Genomic DNA, 22,065 nt, shown 5'->3' with positions numbered 1-22,065 from the left:
CTCTCACCTATTTGCATGCAGGGGAAGCGATGCTATATATTGGCTTTCTGTCAGGGGAGACGTCTGTGTACAAGTTTTACATTTATGTCACTTATAAGTTGCAGCGCTCCAGCTGACACTTCCTGTCATTCTGGGAAAATAAACCAAGAGGAGTTTTTTTCATTCCATGGTGGAACATGCAGTGCATTTTCAGGAGATCTTGAAAAGACCTTGCTCTTCTTGAGTTCAGATTTAGCATGCTGATCATTGCAGTGAAATCCCTTTGGGTGAGACTCTCTTTGGCATTCAGGTGAAATCATTTGTTATAACAGCAAGAACAGGACTGTAAAACTCAAAGGAAGAACCGCAAAATCATGTTGAGTCACAATCAGTACTCAAGCCTTACAGTCAGAGAAGAGAAGAGAAGAGAAGAGAAGAGAAGAGAAGAGAAGAGAAGAGAAGAGAAGAGAAGAGAAGAAAAGAAAAGAAAAGAAAAGAGAAGAGAAGAGAAGAGAAGAGAAGAGAAGAGAAGAGAAGAGAAGAGAAGAGAAGAGAAGAGAAGAGAAGAGAAGAGAAACAAAATGGGTAAAAATGAGAATGATAACAAATGAGTAAAGATGAGATGATACACAGACAGAAAAGATAAACATAATGAGAAACAAATGAGAAAAGATAAAAAAATGAGAGAAGAGACAAGGTGAGAAAAGAAACAAGGTGACGAGACAAGAAAAGAAACTACATGTGAATAGAAGAGAAAGAGGAGAACAGGCTCAAAGAAGAGAAGACTTGATTATAAAATAAAACATCAATGAATAAACTCTCAACAGAAGCAACTTAATTAGTGCTGATTTATTCTTATTGTTGTGTTGTGCTTTATCTTCACGCTTGATTAGTACTAGGGGTCGACCGATTATCGACCTGGCCGATTATTGGCACCGATATTAAGCCTTTTTATGATAATCGGCATCGGTCATTTTCAAAACCGATGTGCCGATAAAATTATTTAATTTTGAAACGCGCTATTTGGCTCTGATGCAGCCTGTCGGAACTCACCACTCTGTGGCCTAGAGCAGTCTCCGCTCACCGCGCATCTGATTTGTTGAGAGTCAGGAGTCCGACCAATCAACGTGGAAGACTAAAGGCACTCTCACACCGAAAGCACTTGCTAACTGGTGCTGCTTCATCACGCATCAGTTATCTCTCAAAGGCAGCAGCAGACCTTGCACAAGTTGCAATAAATTACAATCCACTACACTGAAGTTGTAAAAACCTCAATTTTATCTATTTATGGTTTCCGAGATGGGGGAAACGCAGGGGGAATCGCGGAATCCAGTCATATGGAATTTACTGTATAACGCGGAGTCACGGAATTAGTCAAAGTTTGGATTAATTAATCAAAAGTAGGTCAGTACACTTAAATCGACTCATGATATGGACTATCTGTAAACATTAAGCTGCAAAAAGACTATTTAAATATGAATTCTGCATGTTCGGCGTGTCTCTGTATATGTGAAAGGCACAGACGCGCGGTTTTGACACACACACACACACACACTGAAGTGCGCGACGCTCGCGGTGTTTTCCGCATCTGCCATGTCACTAAATGAGGACATAAATACATGAACATCATCCCCAGAACTGCTCTGAGAGTTACTTCATGAGCATTTGACTGTTTCGTTTGAGTAAAACGATCGTCATATCATAAATAGGCTACAGAAACTTAAGAGGTCCTCATGGTCCTCATGGCCGTCAAAATAAAAGTTCGGTTTATTTACTAATGCTACTACAATTATTACAACTTTTGTTTAAAAGAACAATCACACAATACGCTATTTCTTCCATGATTTAATTTTAATAGTAAACACATTTGTTTGCCAAAAAATAGAGTTCAACTCTCATTTGATTAAAAGATAAATTAAATTAATGTTTTATGCCTTCATTTGCACTGCTCTGTAAATGAAAACTAATGGAAATTACTGTCACATAAGCCAAGACTAAGATACTGTCACATAGGCCAAGATTAATTTACTGTCACATAGGCCAAGATTAGGATGACGGAAATTGGGACATTTCAATAGGCTATTGAACCAAGTGAGCCTATAACAGGCTATTAGTGTTATAGTTTCATTAAAATAGTTGCGGTCTTCTTCGCAACTTCTACAATGGAGCTATGAAGACAATGAAATTATTTACACGTATTATATACATTGCGCTTTTTAAATTAATCAACAGATGTGCATTAAATGATGAATTGAATAGTCACCTCTTGTAGGTTATGATTTAGTCAACCGAAAATAATTAATGAAGAATTATGAGAGGTTATGCTATTACACATACATTTCTAACATGTAAATTATTGAAGACAAATACTTACATTTCCCCAAGCTGTTTAGCTTTAGTATTTAGTATTCATAGGCTTAATCATGAAGCATGCAGTGGCCCCACTTTTAACTCTCTCTTTATATATTACCCTTATTGTAGATGGATGCATGGGGGAAGACAAAAGTAAGAAGTGCAACCAACACTAGGGAAGGCCGTTTTTGTCAGAGCCCTTGTTATTCTTAATTTTGACATTCATTTTCATTTTTACACCAGACATATATATCGGTTCAATATATCGGTTATCGGTCTACTTGGTCTATAATAATCGGTATCGGCATCGGCCCTGAAAAACACATATCGGTCGACCCCTAATTAGTACCATGTGTTCCAGTGTGCAATTGTCAATACACACTGCTCAAATTTGAGAAAAACACTTTGCTAACAACCAGCCAAGAAAATTCTGCTAGTCTGTGGATGAGAACACTGAGGTAAACGCTGAGGGTGAGAAATGATGTTCCCGATATAAAGAGATCGCAGACGTATCACCTAACCTACAAACCTGATTCCTGCACAGGTTCAACCCACCTTCTGATCCATGGCTCCAAGTGCACATGTGGCACATAACGGCACACTGGACCGAAAGCATGAGAGAACATGGCCCACTTTCAACACACTTGGCATCGTATAAACCCACAACTTTCCTTCCTCTAACTGAATAATTCAATTCCCCAGATTAGCGTGCAGATATATTACAAAAGACACCCTGATTTGTAGAGCTGTAACTGTGCACTAAAGCAAGCAGCCACATCGGCTCTTTGTCTAAGAACAGTGTTTGGACTGAGATTTATCACCGTGTAGTATCAGCACCTTCATATTCCTCATGTTTGAACACGAATCCAGCTGCAGTGTACGGCGTGCTCACATAATAACACATATCACCTCTATCTGCGTGTGTGTGTGCTGTAATCTACCACATTATCACAGGGCCAGGCATGGAAAGATCACTCTATCAGAGCTGCAGGCGCAGGTAATCTGCTCAAATGTGGCCTGAAATGAACTTGAATCTTTAAACACAAACACACACACGCACACAACTCTGGCTTTGAGTGGAGGAACCACAGCGAGGCTTACCAAAAACAGAGGCAGCTATCAGAACACTGCACATGTTCCAATCCTGTGGCAGAATGTGTGTTTATGTGTGTGTTTCTTCCCCTCACAGTCCTGTGAGATGGAGGGCTGATAAGCTTCATAACCATCAGCAGAATAACAAACCACTGAGAACAAAATGCCTGTTCTGGCTGAACTTCTTACAGTTTCCTTCAGTCAGCATGTACCAAGATTCCAGCGATCGAACAGAAAACACCAGTAGGGCAGGAAACATTTTGAAGTTCCTTGGTAAAATATATTTAAGCAATATCACAGAAGCAAGACCGTTTGTTTTTAATATCAGCACAAATTCGGCCCTAGGCACAGGATTACATGGCAGCTAATATTTAAACAAACAAAGTACTTTTATGCAACAGTTCAATAAACTGAAAATTAATATTGAGTACTTAGATATTAAACACATTAATGGCAGTCTATTTTTGCACTGAAATAGATTCAGATAAAGCCACAGCAAAATTAACCTCTGTGCATCTCTGAGCAATAACACATACTGTTCTTTAATAAATCTGTTTGGAACAAATCAGCTGAATTAATGATTCAATGACTCACTCAAAAAAAGAGTTACTTGATTGATTCCTCAGTGACTCAGTTAAGTGAACGATTAAATTACTCACTCAAAAAGAGTGACTTTATTTAATTTCAGAATAAACCAGTGTTTTGAATTAATTGGTTGAGTGAATAATTCAAATACTCACTCAAAGTCGCTGCATCCAAAATTGTATACTCTGTCAATAGTAGATACTGTCCTTACTATGTAGTAGGGATGTATGCATATTCAGATACATCCATTCACTTGATTTACACATTAACAGTGTTGGGGAAAGTTACTTTTAAAAGTAATGCATTACAATATTGCGTTACTCCCTAAAAAAGTGACTAATTACATTAGTTACTTTTTATGGAAAGTAATATGTTACGTTACTTTTGAGTTAATTTATAAATCTGGGCAGGGTTTGCTTGTTTGGTTTTAATACAAAAAAGTTATTCTTTGACAAATATAAAAGGCTTTTCACACTAAAAGTGAAATGAATAAGTGTCAGGCTGAAGGAAATACAAATTCACGTCTGTACAGAAAAGGGTGCAGCTCAAGCAAATTGCATGAAGAATATGATGCAGGAAAAGTAAGTTCTCAACACTATTCAATAACAAAATAGCATTTTGGCCTATTAGTATGGTTGAACTGGATCATCAAAGGTCAGTAGCAAAGACATTGGTTAATAAAATGGGATTAAATACATAAATTATATTTGTCTTATTTAACATATTTAATTATTGCAGGTTTGTATAATATTCAGAGTTTGCATTTTACTGCTTCAAGGCTCGAAATTGCGACCATTTTGGTCGCATATGCTCCCATAATTTAATCTGTGCGACCTCAAAATATATTTAGGAGCATCAGTGCGAGTGCATATAATTATTGTAGTGTGACCTGTTTTAATTTCTCTAAAAACGTTCACAGTTATGTGCCTTCTGTGTGCCTTCGGTGACCGGTCTGCCGTTCTATCAAATGTTACATAACATCTTTACAAGCTTAAATTTTATGCAGATTTTAGATTGGTTAATATTAGCTGTCAATCACTCAGTCACTGCTTTCCGCTGTCAGGTGACAGGGAGCTAACTAATGTTACTGCGGGAAATGCAAATGGCTGAAGAAGAAAGAAAATGAAAAAACACTGACAGATTTCTTTTGTAAACCACCTAAAGTTACAAAAAATGCTGGTGATAGCGATCATGTGGTGAATGTTGATCCACCAGTCGAAAAGGTGTACAGAATTCGGAGAGAATGGTTAAAAGACTTTGAGTGGCTCCGCTATGAAAATGCACTGTGCTCTATGCACTGCATTCACTTTAAACCCTGTGGGACGGAGTTTGCAGGTAACACTAACAGCATTCTCCACCGAATCTACACATTTTAAGCTCGAGAGCTTGGCTAAACACTGAGAGAGTGCCAAACACAATAAATCCAGGGACAAGTGTGTGGCAAAATGTTCAGGATCATCAGGTTCAATCGTTAAGGCCTTTAATCGTCAGGATGCTCACGTAGGGGTCTATGATTAATATCGTAATTGTAATTTTAACGGTGTGCGATTTGACATTATCGAGTATATTGCAAAAACCAAACAAAACACCTACAGAGAGTGCACGCATACATTACGTGATGAAGTCTAGTAGGTTAGACTAGTGCGAGTGCGCTTTTTTCAAGTTTTTTTCAAGTTTCTTAAAACAATCCTTTTAGTAAAGCTTTTCATTTATGATTATTTACTGTGATTCCATTTTGATATTATGTAGTTTTGGTTGATTTGTTATTTTGTTTGTATATGTTGTAGCACTGTGAGTTTAAGAAAGGTGCATTATAAATAAAATGTATTATTATTATTATTACTACTATTACTACTACTACTACTACTACTATCTAAATGCCACTTCAGAAATTAAAAATTCTAATTCAAAGATGAGTTTTGTTGATACTGATTTAATTTGCTTGATAACAGACCAAATGTCTTACTATTCTAATTGACTGATTAAATGTAAGAATTTGACTCAAATGATTAAGCACACTTTTAGAAAAAAAAAAAAATGGCTTAATTGTAAAATTACCATAAAAGGTAAAAATCAATTTAAACTTATTGGAAAAGATTAATTTCTATCACTGCTGTGAACTGACCACCACACAGAATATGAATAATATCAAACTGTCCACGGTAGTCCATAAGATCAGCGCAATAACACACTCTAATTATCGTTATCGATAAAATCCTAGAAAATATCGAGCTGAATGTAAAATTTGCATACACCATCCTTGTCAAAGAGGAGCTCTCTCTCTGTGTTTAACCAAACTCAGATTAATTTAGGTGGTTTACGAAAGAAATCTGTCAGTGTTCTTTTAATTTTCTCTCTTCGTCAGCCCTTTGCATTTCCCGTGGTAGTTAGCTCTCTGTCACCTGACAGGGAAAGCAGTGACTGGGTGATTGACAGCTAATATTTACCAATCTAAAATCTGCATTAAAGTTAAGAATGTAAAGATGAAATCTGTTAATATATAATTTGTAGTTGTGGCGCTCATTCATTTTTGGTGGGTGCTCCTAAATTTTTGCCGGTGCTCCTAACTTTTTAAAGTTGGGCGCACCAGTGCTACCAAGTAAAAAAGTTAATTTCGAGCCCTGTGCTTTCATTCATTTAGGGGAATACGGAATCTGTTTTGTGCAGGTGAGATGAGTAAATACATGTCCATATTTACAGTGATATAATTTTTACACAGCGCACACAACGCCTCTGCACTTACGCATGATTTCTCTCAGCATTGAGACAGGAGAGCTGTCAGTCAATAAATGCAAAAACAAAGTAACTGGCGTTACTTATTTGAAAAGGTATCTCAGATATTTCCTTCTAAATTAAAAAGTAATGCGATACTTTACTAGTCACTTAAAAAAAGCAATCTTATTACATAACTCGCGTTACTTGTAATCCGTTACCCCAACACTGCTCATTACTGAATCAGTATTTTGAACGAATTGGATGATTGAATGATTTCATTGACTCACTCATGAACATACATGTAAGTCACTTGTTGCCACTTACTGGCATAACAATTTTACCTGCAGAAAAAAATGTCACTGAAAAATCCCCCCCACAACTTGTGTCCTACTATCTACCCCTCCTTATCTGCCTCTTTCTCTATCTTCCTTAAAGTCAACATGAGACAGTATTCAAAACCCATTCTACAGCTGAAATTAGGCATATTTTAGTGCCGAAAACAGGATATTCATCTAGACTGGATTCTGACAGGAAGACATGAAGTTCTTTTGGAGTTGCATATTATTTGTTTTTCTTCTTTGGGATAATAAGAGCAGAATATGTGTATTAAGAAAATAAACCGTCAGTTTTGATTATAAGTTGATTTTAATCAGATCTTTCCGCTGCATTACTGTGTAGGTTAACAGGGTAACTTCATTACACTAGTAAATATTTGCCAAAGCTAAGTGTTTACACAAGGAAACTCAAAGTTATAAGGAAACTATACCATGAAAAGCTCTTTGCATGACCCACCTTACCAGAACTCTAGTTAGTCAGACCACCTGCTGAATCTAACTTCAGCTCAATTCCAGTTTGTCATGTTCTCAAAATAATAATTATATGAGCACAACACTTAATGAGTGTGAGAGGAACCAAAAGTACTCAGTCGACAGTCAGTGCTTCTTTGATTTGACTTCTGCACCATTTCTAATCACAAAATGCATGCAATGAAATAACTGCACCTGTAAATCTTCATGAAGTGATAGGAAAATACTATGCTGTTTGATAGAGAGCGAAAGAGTGAAAGAGAGAGTGTATTCTTACCTTCTAATACAGTGAGTTTAGCACTAGTGTTAATTTCTCCAACGCTGTTGGTAGCTGTGCACTCATAAATAGCCTCATCTCGATGTGTCCGTAATGGCTGAATCCGCAGCACAGAGCCGGAGCCGTCATCAAACTCTATTACCTGACACACACAGACATACAGATGATATTAGATATTTCCAGCATCAAAAATCTATTGTTGTTTAAATATACAATCAGACTGATCTGCATGCATAAACACATGGGCACAGTCTATATGACACTGCAAAGTTGCAGGCGTAAATCAGCGATCTCTTCCAATGATGCTAATTCTAATAATATATAAGTTAAAGGAATAGCTAATCCAAAAATTAAAAATAAATAAATACATTCGCTGAAAGTTACTGCATGGTTTGTATTACATACTATAGTATGTATAGTACAATATGCTTGTATAATATACTGCACAAGTTGTAACTACTTTTCTGGTGATTGTTTTTGCTTTTGAGGCTTGACAGTATAAATTACCATCCACTTTTCTTGTGTGGACAAAAACATTCTGGCTAACATCTCATTTTGTGTTTCATGGAAGATGGTGTTTCATGGGGGTTGGCAAATGATGATAAAACTGTCATTTTGGCAGTGTTACTTCTTGTTAACAAAATCATGACAGAAGTAGCAATTACCAGCCAAAGTGTCTTGAGTACCAAAAAGTGATAAAACCAGTCAGAAACAATCTCACTCAGTCTTACATGACAATGATGTTAAAGAGATCAGCTCCTGTACAGTATAAATGCACTGCACTGGGTGTGTGAGGCACAGAGTTAAAGTAAGTGAGATGCCGGTGCTGTCAGAGCCCGTCTCGTTCACGCTCAATCAGCTCTGTTGACAGTGTGAGGAGGGTCGTCTCAGGGAGCCCTCATGCCTGGGTTGCCGTCAGCTTTTCTCTGTTTTTAGGTTGACTGCCAAATTGAGATCAACCTGCGCTCCCCTGCTGGAGCCCCGCACTGTCAATACTGATGTTGAAAACAAGCGCAGCATTCCCTGGAATGAAATACTTCAGTTTCAGCTTATAAGCTTTCACAACAGAATAGCTTTAACAGGGGCCGTATTTTTGCCACAGTTCTATAACATCAGTTTTCTTCACCTTTATATATTTAGTTAATATATTTACCTTCTTTATGTTTAGGTTTCTTTCAAAAACATTCACAATATGGTTCCTCTTCAGGAACTGTGTCCGAAAACGCTAGGGGAACGCCTTCAGCGTGAGCGGCACTGAATAACGTGTGCAATCTATCCAATGGATGGGCGAGACATCACGGACGGGGTGACGTAATTACCAGTACGTATAAAAGCACATGCGGTGAGACCGGCGTCAGCTTTTTTGTCATTCAGCAAAGCGCTCTATGTGTGTATTGTCAGTCCCTATCTCCTTCCTCACCCATCAGATTCGGCAGCCGCTCTCCGGGATCGGAAGCCCGCACGGCGGTTACCTCCCCCCGGACTCGGCGCTTCACTTATCTTTCTCTGAGGAGGTTGATACAGAGGGAGCCGGGGATCCTCCCCCTCAGTTGCCTCAGTATGAGGAGCTGTTGGAGGTGATGACTCGTGCTGTTGCCAAGTTAAAGATCGACTGGGCAGCTAAGGAACGTGCCGAGCCGCAAACAAGCAGGTTAGATGAACGCTTTCTGCGGGCGAGGCGATCACCTCCGACACGGAGCCCGCCGTTCTTTCACGATCTCCACACCTTGGGCGAGACCTTTTTCAGCCCGCATCTTCATCCCTTCTTCCGATTACTACGGTAATGTGGGGGGTTTGAATGAGTACGGTTACAGAGCGATGCCCCGGGTGGAACAGACGCTCGTGGGCTATCTGTCCCCCAGTGTGGCATCATACAACTTCAGCGCTGGCAGGCAAGGGGTACATGGCTGCAGGTCAGGCTGGTGCATGTCTGCACACCATGTCGGTGTTGCAGGCATACCAGGCTGATCTGCTTAAGGAGCTGGATGAGTGCGAGACTATGAGCTTTGATGACATCACAGAGCTCAGACGAACCACTGATTTGGCTCTCCGTGCCACCAAGGAGACTGCCCGCGCTATTGGGCGTTCTATGGCAGATCTGGTGGCAGCAGAGAGACATTTATGGTTGACCCTGTCCGACATCAAGGAGAAGGACAGGGTCTTCCTTCTGGACACCCCGCTTGCACCTTCTGGCCGATACCGACGATACCGTCGTCGACAGGTACCAGGAGGCCCGTAAACGAGGTGGCGTTTCAGCGGTTCTTGCCTCGCCGCTCTCCAGCTCAGGTGGCTGCTGGATGGGAGCAGCCCCTTCCAAGTACTGGCTCCTTGTACAGGGAGACGCAGAAACAGAGCATCGCCGCTCGTTCTTCCCCCGAGTCTGGGCCGGGGGCAAAAAGCCCTGATGTGCATGGCCTGGAGCTTATGAGGGCAGCCCCCTCTGGGGAGTCTTTATGTTGTTTGTACAGTGTACATTTGAAGATTGTTTATTTAAAAACTTGAATGTTAGGTGGGGTTAAGCGTGATTAATCACGATTAATTTTAGAAAAATGTGTGATTAATTAGTTAATTTTTTTAATCGATTGACAGCACTAATATATATATATATATATATATATATATATATATATATATAGTAATAATAACAAACACAAACAAACAAACAAAAAACATTAAATGGATAGTTCATCCCCAAATTACATTTCTAACATCAAACTGTTTTGGTTATTACTAGACATTTCTCAAATTATCCTCCTAGGGGTAATTTCTCAGCCAAACTTGATGTGTGATTAATTTGTGATGAATTGGATTAATTAATCGCCACATCATGTAATTCATTAAATTGAAACTTTTTATCACTTGACAGCCCTATTCCAAATGTATATAAGTGATAGGCTTTTTAGTAATGAAAATGTTTAAGATAAAAAAGAAGAATTAAGGAGAATTAATATATTTCAAATAATTCACTGCCAGTGTGTGAATAATATGTAATCTGATTATGAGTATTTTAAAACGTAATATAATGCAATTACAAATACTAATTTTTAGAATCTGATTACATAATCCAGATGACATAAAATCAGTTACTACCCAGCACTGACACAGACGTCCACACTTTCTCAGCCAATTAGAAAACTAATCATTGTATTTGAGTTTTCAGGACAGGGTTTTAGAGTGGTTGAAGTAATGGGGACAGTCTAAATGAGTGGCTAAATTTGGCAGAATTTAATCTCTCTTGAACAGCAACTTTAATTTTCCAGTCCAAAAAGAAGTGCTGCATTTCTCTCTTTTTGTTGTCAGCATTTTTTGGCCTTGCTGTCTAATTAACAAATACATCTCCCTGCCATCTCAGTGACCACAGTTTTACCTAGGATCAAGCCTGCAGTAACTTCAGACCACATATGTAATTCAAGCTCATTGTACTTTATATCTTGGTCAGTTCAGCATAATCTCTGGAGTACAGATGTCAGCAGTGCTGTATGAATTCAAAGAAACACTCGACACTCAACCTGGTGCACTCTAGAGCTCAGAGCAGGTCATGATAAAAGCTGAAAACCCCTCACATGATCTTAATCAAAGAGTGCTGCTGTATAAAATGGGATGCCTTGAAGCCATCGGTGAGGAGAAATGGTAGGACCTTTGTTGCATCTGATTTAATGTTGTGGTAAAAGAACAGCTGGCAGGAAGCAGGTCGATGTCCCATATGATACTCAACTTCACATCTGATTAGAGCACAGGCAGAAAGCAAGCACATCTTATTATTTCAAACCCACCTCAAAGCGCTGTGAGCTGACTTTCTTGCCCTTCTTCATCCAGGTGATTCGTGGTTTGGGCTCCCCGACCGCCTGGCACACGAAGGATGCCACCCCTCCTGAAATCCCTGTCTGATCTTCAGGAGTCTTAATGAAACTCGGCATGCCTGTGAGAGAAAGAAAGACATTAAGACACTATTACAAATGCAGGAAGGAAAAATCTCTTTAATACATCATTTGTTTGCCATAGATAACAGTTAGATAAAATGGAGAACAAAAGGAGCGTTCATATTTTTCTCCTCTCAGTAACCTCAATTGTTTCACTTTTAGGGTTTTAAAAGTGATCTAAATAAATTAATACCAAATCATGAATTTAACAGTCCATTTTATTTTATTTTACATTTTCATTTGCTATCTGAAGGCGAACGCAAAGCAAATTATGCAAATGAGATTTAAGAGTCATGTCAGAAGGAAAAATTATGAGTGAACAGCGTTTTTGATTTCAGTCTGTTTCCCAAACAAACTATCATAAGACTTGAAAAAGATGAAAATATTGCACAAGTCATACGGACTAAATTTGGATAAGAGCTCTTTTTGTGTAACCATGGGTATTATACCTAACTAAAACCATATAAATAGACTTTTATTACTTGAACTAAAATAAATGTTAACTGCAAATAAAATTTCCACTTAGTTTAACTTGGTGTACTAAAATAACCAAAAATAAAACTGAAATAAAAGGGGAAAAAACTATAATAGACATATTTTTAAAAATCCAAAACAAGAACATTGCTAAAATTTTTAATAAAATTAAAATGGAAAATAAAAAATAAATAACATACTTGTTGAACGTACTTGTTTTATATATTAATACAAAAACATCCCTAGTATCTCAATGATATTAAAAATATTAGTATGAGGTTAGAATGACATTCTTGAGTGATCTATTCGTATAAGTCTCCTGAGCTATGATGGAGCAATCGCTGAGCAATAAAACTGTCATTGCTAGAAGCGCTGGAACAAAAGCAGATCTCTTAACAATGTCTAAACCCTGCCTTCAGCTAGACCTCCAGGACGGTACAAGTAATGTGCACTGGGTCACGTCCCTCGTGGTGAGAAACAATAAATACGGGCAATATGAGGGAATTCTATTTCCCCTATTGCCTAAGCTCTCTGCTTGGCTGTACTCGAGATAAGAATAAACTGTTTATAAGCCAAGAGAGCTTCATCTCCGAGGATGTATCAAATGCATAATTAAATGCTCTGACAGAATACGAGCCATGGCAACCCAAACAAATTGAGCTCCCTGTCCACCGCCATCCCCTGGTGAAAGCATGCCTGTAGAGGAACAGAGAGCTGACGGGAACGTAATTAAAGATTCCAGCCATCCAGCTCACCGCAGGGAACAACAGATATATCATAACGTGCGCTGCCTGCTTTGTTTACCTCTGTCTCCGGCTACAGATGCATAATGCAAACTGCCGGCCTCACTGGAGACAACGTCTTCATCTTTTCTTTGGCAGGAACTGTCTTGGTCCCAGTTTCTGTCCAGGGGACCTTGTCATTTTGCCTTTCTCCAATTCTCTGGCTCTCTCTCGCTTCACGGCACTGATGTCAGCAGAATTGATGTCATTATGGTTGCCCTCGCCTGATGCAGTGTGTGTGCAGAATGCAGACTGCCAACTGGCTTCACATGAGGTTTATGGCAACTTTCCACAAGACATTAATTATACCACATACTCATACACCCATCTACTAAATGAGGACACACTACCTCTATTGTTTACATAAGGCTAATTATAAACACCATAGACTAGTGCTTTCTACAGAAATGAGAGTAATTTTGATGTGTATATGGATTATTAACTTAATAATTTTATTCTTAATAACTTAATAATTTTAGTGTCTCGGGCCAGGGCTGGGCTAGGGCCTAAATTTGAGGCCCGTGCAGGGCTCTAGCCCAAACTACACTCAAGATATTGAACGTTTTTTTTTTTATTTAATATTTATTTTATTTAATATTTCACAATATTGCAGCCTTTGTGAGAATAAATGAATGAATGAGTACATAAATAAATAATATATAAAACAGAAACAGTCTTATTCACACCTCAAGATGATCGGTTCAGTATATTCGCATCAGGCTCTCCTCAAACACCTGAGGTCAACTTTCCTCTCATGACTGATTTATCAGATGGCCGCCCTGCCTGATGACCTCTGACCCTGGAGGTGTCCCACATGACAGGCATCACAGATTCTCAGTCACACAAGGCTCTTTGTGCCTGCTAGCATGCTGACCTCCTGCAATATTTACCATGTTGACTTTCATGTGTGTTCTTCAGGCAGTGCAAAGCAATCTCCTGCCAAGGTTTCTGCCCTCGCTCTACCTCACCAAAACACAGGACACTGAAGTTTCTGAGCATTTTCATGTAATCTGCCAATCAGAGATGTACAAATAACACTAGTTCAATCTCAGCATTCCCATCTTTTCCCCATAAATGACATCCACATTGAGTTTGAGTCAGATCTATTCTTCCATTATGGACTGTCAATTTGCATGAACATTCCGATCAGACAATTCATATTTCATCTTAAGAAACAACTGCCTAGAAACATCTCATGTAAACAGGAGTTCATGCATGATAAAAAAAGTTCATGCATGATGCAAAACCTTTCTAGTCACGACAACAGAAGCTGTGGTCTGATGCCGTATAAATACTTCATTACAATCTCATGATTTAATCATAAAAAAAATTAAATTGGAGCTTTAAAGCAATCCACAGATTCAAAAGACATCAGCATTTGATTAAAATGAGTGTTTGTGTCACGAATCCTGTCCATACACTTCCATTTGCTCACCACCAGATGTCGTCTTCTCTTTACATTGCCTCTCACAACACACAGACGTTAACATGTCACTCCAGACTACAGTTCCCATGATCCATTGCACTGATTGCACACACACAGCTGAATGCACTGATTACACATACACAGCTGAATCCATTCAGACATGCTTTATAAGCCTTGGGCTGTATCCGAAATCGCCCCCTATACCCTCATTCACTATTCCCTACATTAGTCCACTCATACAGTTCACTTGAAGGAGTGAATGAAAATGCGTGAGTGAATTCGGACACTGAGTGCACCGGAAGGACCGCTTTTACATAGTTTGCTTGCTGTTAAATAATCATTTGAAACGGGCATCTCCAGTAGTAAGATTGAAGGATTTATCTTGAACTCGCGTAAATTATTTATAAACCCTAATAGTCAATTTACAATTAATTTTGTACCTGTGTTGTATTACCTGTATTACGCCATGGACGAGCGCTTCTATAATGAATGAATGGATGATTGAGCTGCGGGCGCCATCTTCTGGTGAGACGCGGGAATTGACTCGGCGCGCGACTCTCACAGTGCATTCTGGGTCATCTGTAGCGGTGACGTGTACATCGGTTGTACACTCGTTTTCGCGGTGCATTGTGGTATTGAATGAGTGCACTCGAGAACGTCCACTATGGTTTCGAACACCACTTAAAATTGCTGTTCCCTCAAATAGTGCACTATTGTGAATGGTAACCAAAACTAGCTGTGACTGTGTATGGAATTATTTTTTGGGGCGAAATTGAGCACTACAGGCAATATGGTGTCTAAAATGTAAGTATCTTAATATTAATTCTTAATATTAAATCAGTATCACATTTGTAATCATGCTGATTTTTAGAGGTGAAAACTGGCACTCTTCGTGTGATATTGATTAACTTTCTGTGGTATTTTTATGCATAACTGTGGGGAGTGTGTGTGCGTATTCTCACAGAGAGAGAATACGATAATCAACATGAATGTCTTTCACAAAACATAGCTAACGTAGGGACATCATAACTAGCCACCATATTGATTTACTTAAATATGCCTGCATCCCAATGTGCATACTATCCACCCTATCTACCCTAAATGGTATTGAAAATGACTAATATCACGTAGAATTTAGGATGGATAGTGTGCACATTGGGACACAGGCTATGTCCAGCGTTTATCAGGTTGTGCGTCAGTAATAATGGTCCGTGGGGAAACACGGTGTTCCACGTGTAGTTACAGTAAATGGACTAAATGAAGCATCGGGGCAAATTATTTTGAAGATTTTTTGTATTCAAGTTACTCAAGGAATCGTTTCAGCCCTAGTATGCATTGTGTTTCAAATGTTTCAAAGTACAAGTTGCATTCTCAGCTATAAGAGAGCACAAAGAGAGCCAAATGCAGTGAGCATAACATACAGAAGATATCTTTCTAATTCGGCTTAATTACTATCAAGGTGGAACAACAAGACAATCTTGCTGCGCATTATAGTATGTTTACAGTTAGCTAGCTGAATACTAAGCATACACTAATGATAACATTATTAAACAAAAACAATAATATTTGAAAGTAATTATCGCCTCCTTTAGTACTTGGGTTACACGCATTAACATGCAATAACACAGTTCTCTTGATCTTTATTCACTAGTTAGTTCTCTAGTGATCTAGTAGTTCTGTTATAAATGCACTGTACATAAAAAAGGAAATTCTATCTTTATACCTACAGAACTTCATAAAAAGTAAATCAAATAAAGTAAATAAATGAATATATATTTATATTTGGCATTTGTGTGTACAATTTGTAATGTTTTTCATAGGGATTCCATGAAGGTTTTGTGATAGAAATAACTAGTGACATGAGAGCAGCAGAGTGACAGTCTGAATTGTCAAGATTAAGTCAAAGTCTTATCTAAATTTTCCTCCAAAACCAATCTACAGGACTTGATCAGATATTTCAAATTTATTTCATCATAACTTTAATTTTTCAAGATTTTTTTTAGCTTTAAGAACCACCCAAGAATGTGTGTTAATTATGTAATGGGCACAGTGCATGTTCACAGTGCTCAGGCCGAGCAGTCACAGCGATGAGCAGCCGACCACAAACACGCCACCCAAATCCCTCAGCCTGGTGCGAGGACAGCGTTAATCTGCCCGCTGACAGATCACCGGATTAATGAGTATCAACAGCTCTGAAACCAGATGATCAACTGCGCTGCGCTTTGCCGGTTTATTCTACACATCAGGGAGGATCAGTTGTGAGACACACTGTTTGCCACTTAATATTAGGTGCTACTTTAAGAGCTGCGATTTCTCCATTTGGAAGTGTTTAACCATGACTTTCTTTAACTCAAGCTTACCAGATCCGACAGGAAGGCATAATAACTAGAAGAAAACACAAAACGCACAAACAGCAGATACATTTCCTTCCACGCAGCATAGATAGCCACTCCCTTACAGATCTGCATGAAGTGAAATAAACTGAGAGCATCCAGGAAGTCAGTCTCCTGCCCTCTGTCCCTAAACATCACGCAGCCCAACATCGATCGAGGCGCAGCAGCCCAGCCATTTATTCTCATTATTTATGGATGCACGGCTTACCTCCAGTCGAGCTCTTGCTTCATGTCTGCAAAACAGAATCTGAACTAAAGACATGTTAATATGCCCAACACCAGTGCTGCTGATGCGGATGAGAAATAGACAATGTTTGTTCAGACACATTGTACTCTTGTTGATGTTGTTGTTTGTGACACGGTCTAATAGGAAGAACTTAGTCAACATAAACTCCTTGGCATCTCTGTGTTTGAATGCTAGTTGCATGCAGCATCCACAGCTTGCACTAGACAGGTTATTTTCTAAAATAAAGTGAATGGATTAAACTGCAACCCTCCATGCACACCTTGGCAATAGAATCACCATTGGCAAGTACGTTTTTTAGTTGTGAAAATATATCTGGGCTAAACTTATGCTCAGCTTCTAACTGCTGAGTGAAATCAAACAATTTATTATCCAATGCTAAAGACAGGCATTATTTAGTCGCCTAGCATTAAAATTTAGTCGCATATGTGATTGATTTACTCGCATTGTAGAGTGTTGTACTACAATGAAAAAATGTTCACTGAAAAATGGATAGTAAATTCAACAAATAATTTCAAATAATGGCAAGTAACAGACTGAATTAAATTTTAAATTTTGAAGCAGTGTAAAAACGTACTGCAGTAATGCTTATTTACTTCTCTTTTTTTTATGTATAACGAAGCATTAATAAAGCAAATAGGATCCAGCTGGATTTTGTGGTAAGCATTTGCCCTCAATGAGCTGATCGGAGTAAGTCAAGCCAATCTTTAGAGTGAAACTCAGCGTTTATAAACACAGCTCATAATGTGACCTCTTAATTTACATTTATCAGATGCTTTTATCCAAAGCGACTTACATTGCATTCAAGTTACAGTTTTTACATTTGATCAGCTTTTTACATCTTATCAGCTCTTGTTTTCCCTGGGAATCAAACCCATGACCTTGGCGTTGCTAGCGCCATGCTCTACTATTTGAGCTACAGGAAAGCAATTTACAAGTGGTTTGAATATTCTATCAGCAGTAGTAAGGTGAGAAGGACACTAAACTCTCAAACCAAGTTAGTGAGACTCTAGCCTGAATGCCTGGCCTTTTTATTATTCAGGAGAAGAGAGGAGTGAGATAAAGAAAGAGAAATTGCTTCTCTTTTATTCCCCATTGGGTGGTGCATTACAGTAATGGCTCTGTCTAAATAGCAATAGAGAGTTAGAACGGTGTCCCCATTACCAACACCATGACCAATTCCTCTCTCTCTCTCTCTCTCACTCACTCACTCACTCACTCTCTCTCTCTCTCTCTCTCTCTCTTACTGAAGCGAGTTAGCGGGGGTGGTCTTGTGCGATCATTGTGAAGATCGTTCAATAAACGGTGAGTGAAACACCTACATGAGCAGCGAAACTCTGAAAGTGATTATACGGCAGCAATCAGCATAACGTCTCACGTTTGAGGCTCCGTCTCGACTAATAAACTGAGAAGTATGAATCAGAAAATGAGCTTTTTGATGGCAATTTAATTGCCTTTCAAAAGAGCAGAAGTTATTTAAAAGAAACTGAACAATTGGGTCTTGGTAGTGTGATTTCTGTAACTATTCACATGAGGAAAGTTTGCTATAAATGGATTTGAAGTTTGTCACACATGTTCATATGTATTATAGAATGCACATCACCATCTCATAGCAACCAAGTCCCAAAGATCGTTTCTATTTCTCCATCTTCCTTTTACTGAGACTAAATGAATGATGACTAAATTAAAGCAGGTTTCCTCTTAGATGCGAGTCCTCTTCCCGTGAGAGTTTCTAACCACACTGCACATGTTTTCAAAGTGTAGGGATGAAACATCTTTGTGTGCAACCAAAGATAGAGAAAACCTTCTGAATGAACATGCAAAGAAGCCCAAAATTACAGAAGTTTGATTTTTATATTTTCTGTGCTCTTTTATGACATAATTGTTTTTAACAATCGCTATTTAGACACACTATAATGCTAGAGAGGATGTTATTAGTGATATAACAATATATCAATATAGATTCATGCAGGAATCAAATGACTAACAATGTAAAAAACAGTACTAGAAGTACTAGGACTACACTTGAAGACATCTAAAAAAGACATCAAGTGGTCACTGATCTGTCATCAAATAATTGAGTTTTAATTTTTAACAACTGAACAACTGATGAGGATACTAGATTTGCACATTTTAGTGAGCACAGATTATTGACTTTCTTGACTGTTGATTTATCTACTTTTTCATTATTCATTTTTCTATATTGTATTGTTATTTTATATATTATTATTGGATGCCTCAATTGGAAAACAGAATTTGTATTTTTCAGAGAGTTCAATTAAATGTTATGCTGTTATATTTTGGCTGCAAAGTGTGACTTAAAGGGACAGTTCAACCTAAATTAAATCAATCAATCAATCAGATTCTTCAAAATATCTTATTTTATGCTGAACAGAAGAAAGAAACTCATACAGATTTGGAACAACATGAAGGTGACTAAATGATGTTGAAGTTTTCCATTTTTGGATGAACTATCCCTTTAATAAAAATGTGTTTGGATTTATAAAACGGGTACACAATACTGTATTACTGATATATTGATTGCAGACCCCTGAATCTAATCAAATCGTAATCATATCATGGTATGTTTACTGTCTGAAATGAAAAGAGTCACACACATCACTAAATATGCACAAAATATGTTTTATGAATGAATTTTTAAACCCATAGCCACCATAACCATAAACTTGCTCATAAAAACTGCAGTGCTGTATGTGATGAGGTGTGTGTCTGGCCACTGGCTGTGATTTAGGTTACAGTGCTGTAAACACTGCTAGTAGCAGTATACTGGCAGAAAGGGATAAAATGTCATAATGAAATAGAGATCGAGAAGCCCACAAACACACACACACACACACACACACACAGACAGAGAGTCAATCACTGCAGCAGTGTCATTGTCATTCAACACCCTGCTCTTGTCCTACAGGACCTTTCTCTCATTTGGGCTCAGATAACCAGGGTTTAATGGCATCTAGGCAGACAGCCAGATAGTCAAACGCTGTGTGAGCGGAGGGGGAGCTACATTTCACAATGACAAATGACAAAAGTTTCAAACAAAGTTGCTGCTTTTGGAGTGAAAAGCTCTCATTAACGGTGCAGCAACACCAGATCAGTCATGCACATCAAGAGGAATCACTCACACAAACACAAAGACACGGGTGCAGAGGTTTCAACAGCTGCAGAGGTGCACACATTTTTTAAATGGCAGATGAAAAGAATATACTCTCCCAGTGTGAAGCACTATTCAGTTTTCTCATGAATGATAACAGTGTGGAGAGCAAAAGCTCATCAAATGGACTTAAATGTTCATGAAACAGACCCCTGGGTAACAAGTCATTTATTTAGCTCAGGAAACTGAACAAATCATTTTATTAGTCAGATAAATACACTTGTTTTGAAATGCATACTACCATACTACTCCTATAGACCTGCAGTATATCATTTATAAAGTATATTGTGCACAATATGCAAATGTTGCATGCATGATATGGCTGATACATTTATTGACTATTTATTGACATATTCAAAATACAAAACATTTGTAACATAAGTCTTTACTATATTTACTATTCAAAAGTTTGTGATTTTGAACAAAATTAATACTTTTATTCAACCAAAATATGGCAAATTGATAAAAAAGTGATAGTATACACTTATATTGTTTATTGTTATAACTTTTTTATTTTTATATGAAAATAATGTTTATTGAGCAGCAAATCAGCATATTAGAATGATTTCTGAAGGATCATGTGACACTGAATAATGGAGTAATGATGCTGAAAATACAGCTTTGATCACAGGAATAAATTTCATTTTACAATATATTCAAATAGAAAACAGTTATTTTAATTTGTAATAATATTTCAGAATATTACAGTTTTATACTGTATTTTTGATCATATAAATGCAACCTTGATGTGCAGAAGACACTTCTTTAAAAAACATAAAAAATTGTACTGATCCCAAACTTTTGAACGGCAGTGTATATATTAGATAATTTAATAAAAAATAAACAATTGCAAACAGCCTACAATGCTCTCCCAAATGTATACAGACGCCTACAGTACAGTACAATATATAAAAATGAATTCTATAGCATTAGATGAATTGCCTGTATCTGCTCAAATGCTGCAGGATCTTTCATAATTTGTCTGTTTTTTGATCTGTTCATAATTTTTGCTCAATGTTTTTTTAATTATCTGGTGTTTGATTTTTAGTGGATGTGCCACAGCAGATTCATATCCTGTAGACAATCTCTGTGTTTACAGTGTCTCTTTGGTTACCTTAATTTTCAGGTTTATTTAGTGCTAGTAAAGTACACAGGATGATCAGTGTGCGTTCATGCACCACGAGATCTGGACAGAATGGAAAAATCCAAATGAGCTGGTGGAAAATTCTCATCAGCTCACATGGTCTGTTGTTTTGCTGTTGACAGGATATGACAAATATAATTATCTGCTCTCATAAATCTGTTTTTAATGCACCTATATACTCGGTCGATGTGAAGTCTGCTCCCTCACACGTGAACACGTGTGCGTCTCTCAGAACTGTATGTTCCTGGGTCAGTGCGTGTGGGCTGATGTGCGCTCAGGGAAAATGAACAGGTACAGAGGACACAGTGTGTGTGAGAGAGCGATACAGAGAAAACCACACGCAGGATTTTAAGCTCAGACATAGTCGAGCGTGAGAGAGATCAGGGCTCCAGAGACACTGCCCTATAGAAAAAAAGCGGCAGAGAGAACACATACACACATACTGTATACTGTACTCTTCTCTCCAGTGTTCTCTAGTATGGCTGTCACTCTACCAGAAGATTATTTCATTGCTTGACACCATTTTAAAAACTATGCTATATTGATAATATAAATAAAAATATAGAAAATATCATCATTTGTATTTATCATGTATTATATATATATATATATATATATATATATATATATATATATATATATATATATAGAATTGTACAAAAAATATCTAAAAAAAAATCTAAAAATATTTTATGTTATATTTA

The 22,065-nt window shown here is 37.9% G+C and overlaps 1 protein-coding gene across 1 annotated transcript in view; it reads right to left on the bottom strand.

Annotated features, from left to right (window-relative positions):
• LOC306878787 (receptor-type tyrosine-protein phosphatase F-like) overlaps positions 1-22,065 on the bottom strand; it is a 188,183-nt gene that overhangs the window by 122,453 nt on the left and 43,665 nt on the right. Inside the window, exons 3-4 of the mRNA XM_079431314.1 lie at positions 11,580-11,725; positions 7,807-7,948 (exon numbers count right to left, since the gene is read on the bottom strand). Of these exons, the coding sequence (XP_079287440.1) occupies positions 7,807-7,948; positions 11,580-11,725 (288 nt within the window). The remainder of the gene's footprint in view (positions 1-7,806; positions 7,949-11,579; positions 11,726-22,065) is intronic.

This window comes from Barbus barbus, assembly GCF_936440315.1.
Source record: "Barbus barbus genome assembly, chromosome: 13".
NCBI classification, from domain to species: Eukaryota; Metazoa; Chordata; class Actinopteri; order Cypriniformes; family Cyprinidae; genus Barbus; species Barbus barbus.
Note: the sequence above shows the minus strand (reverse complement) of the source record. Positions and strands in the feature narration are given on the sequence as shown.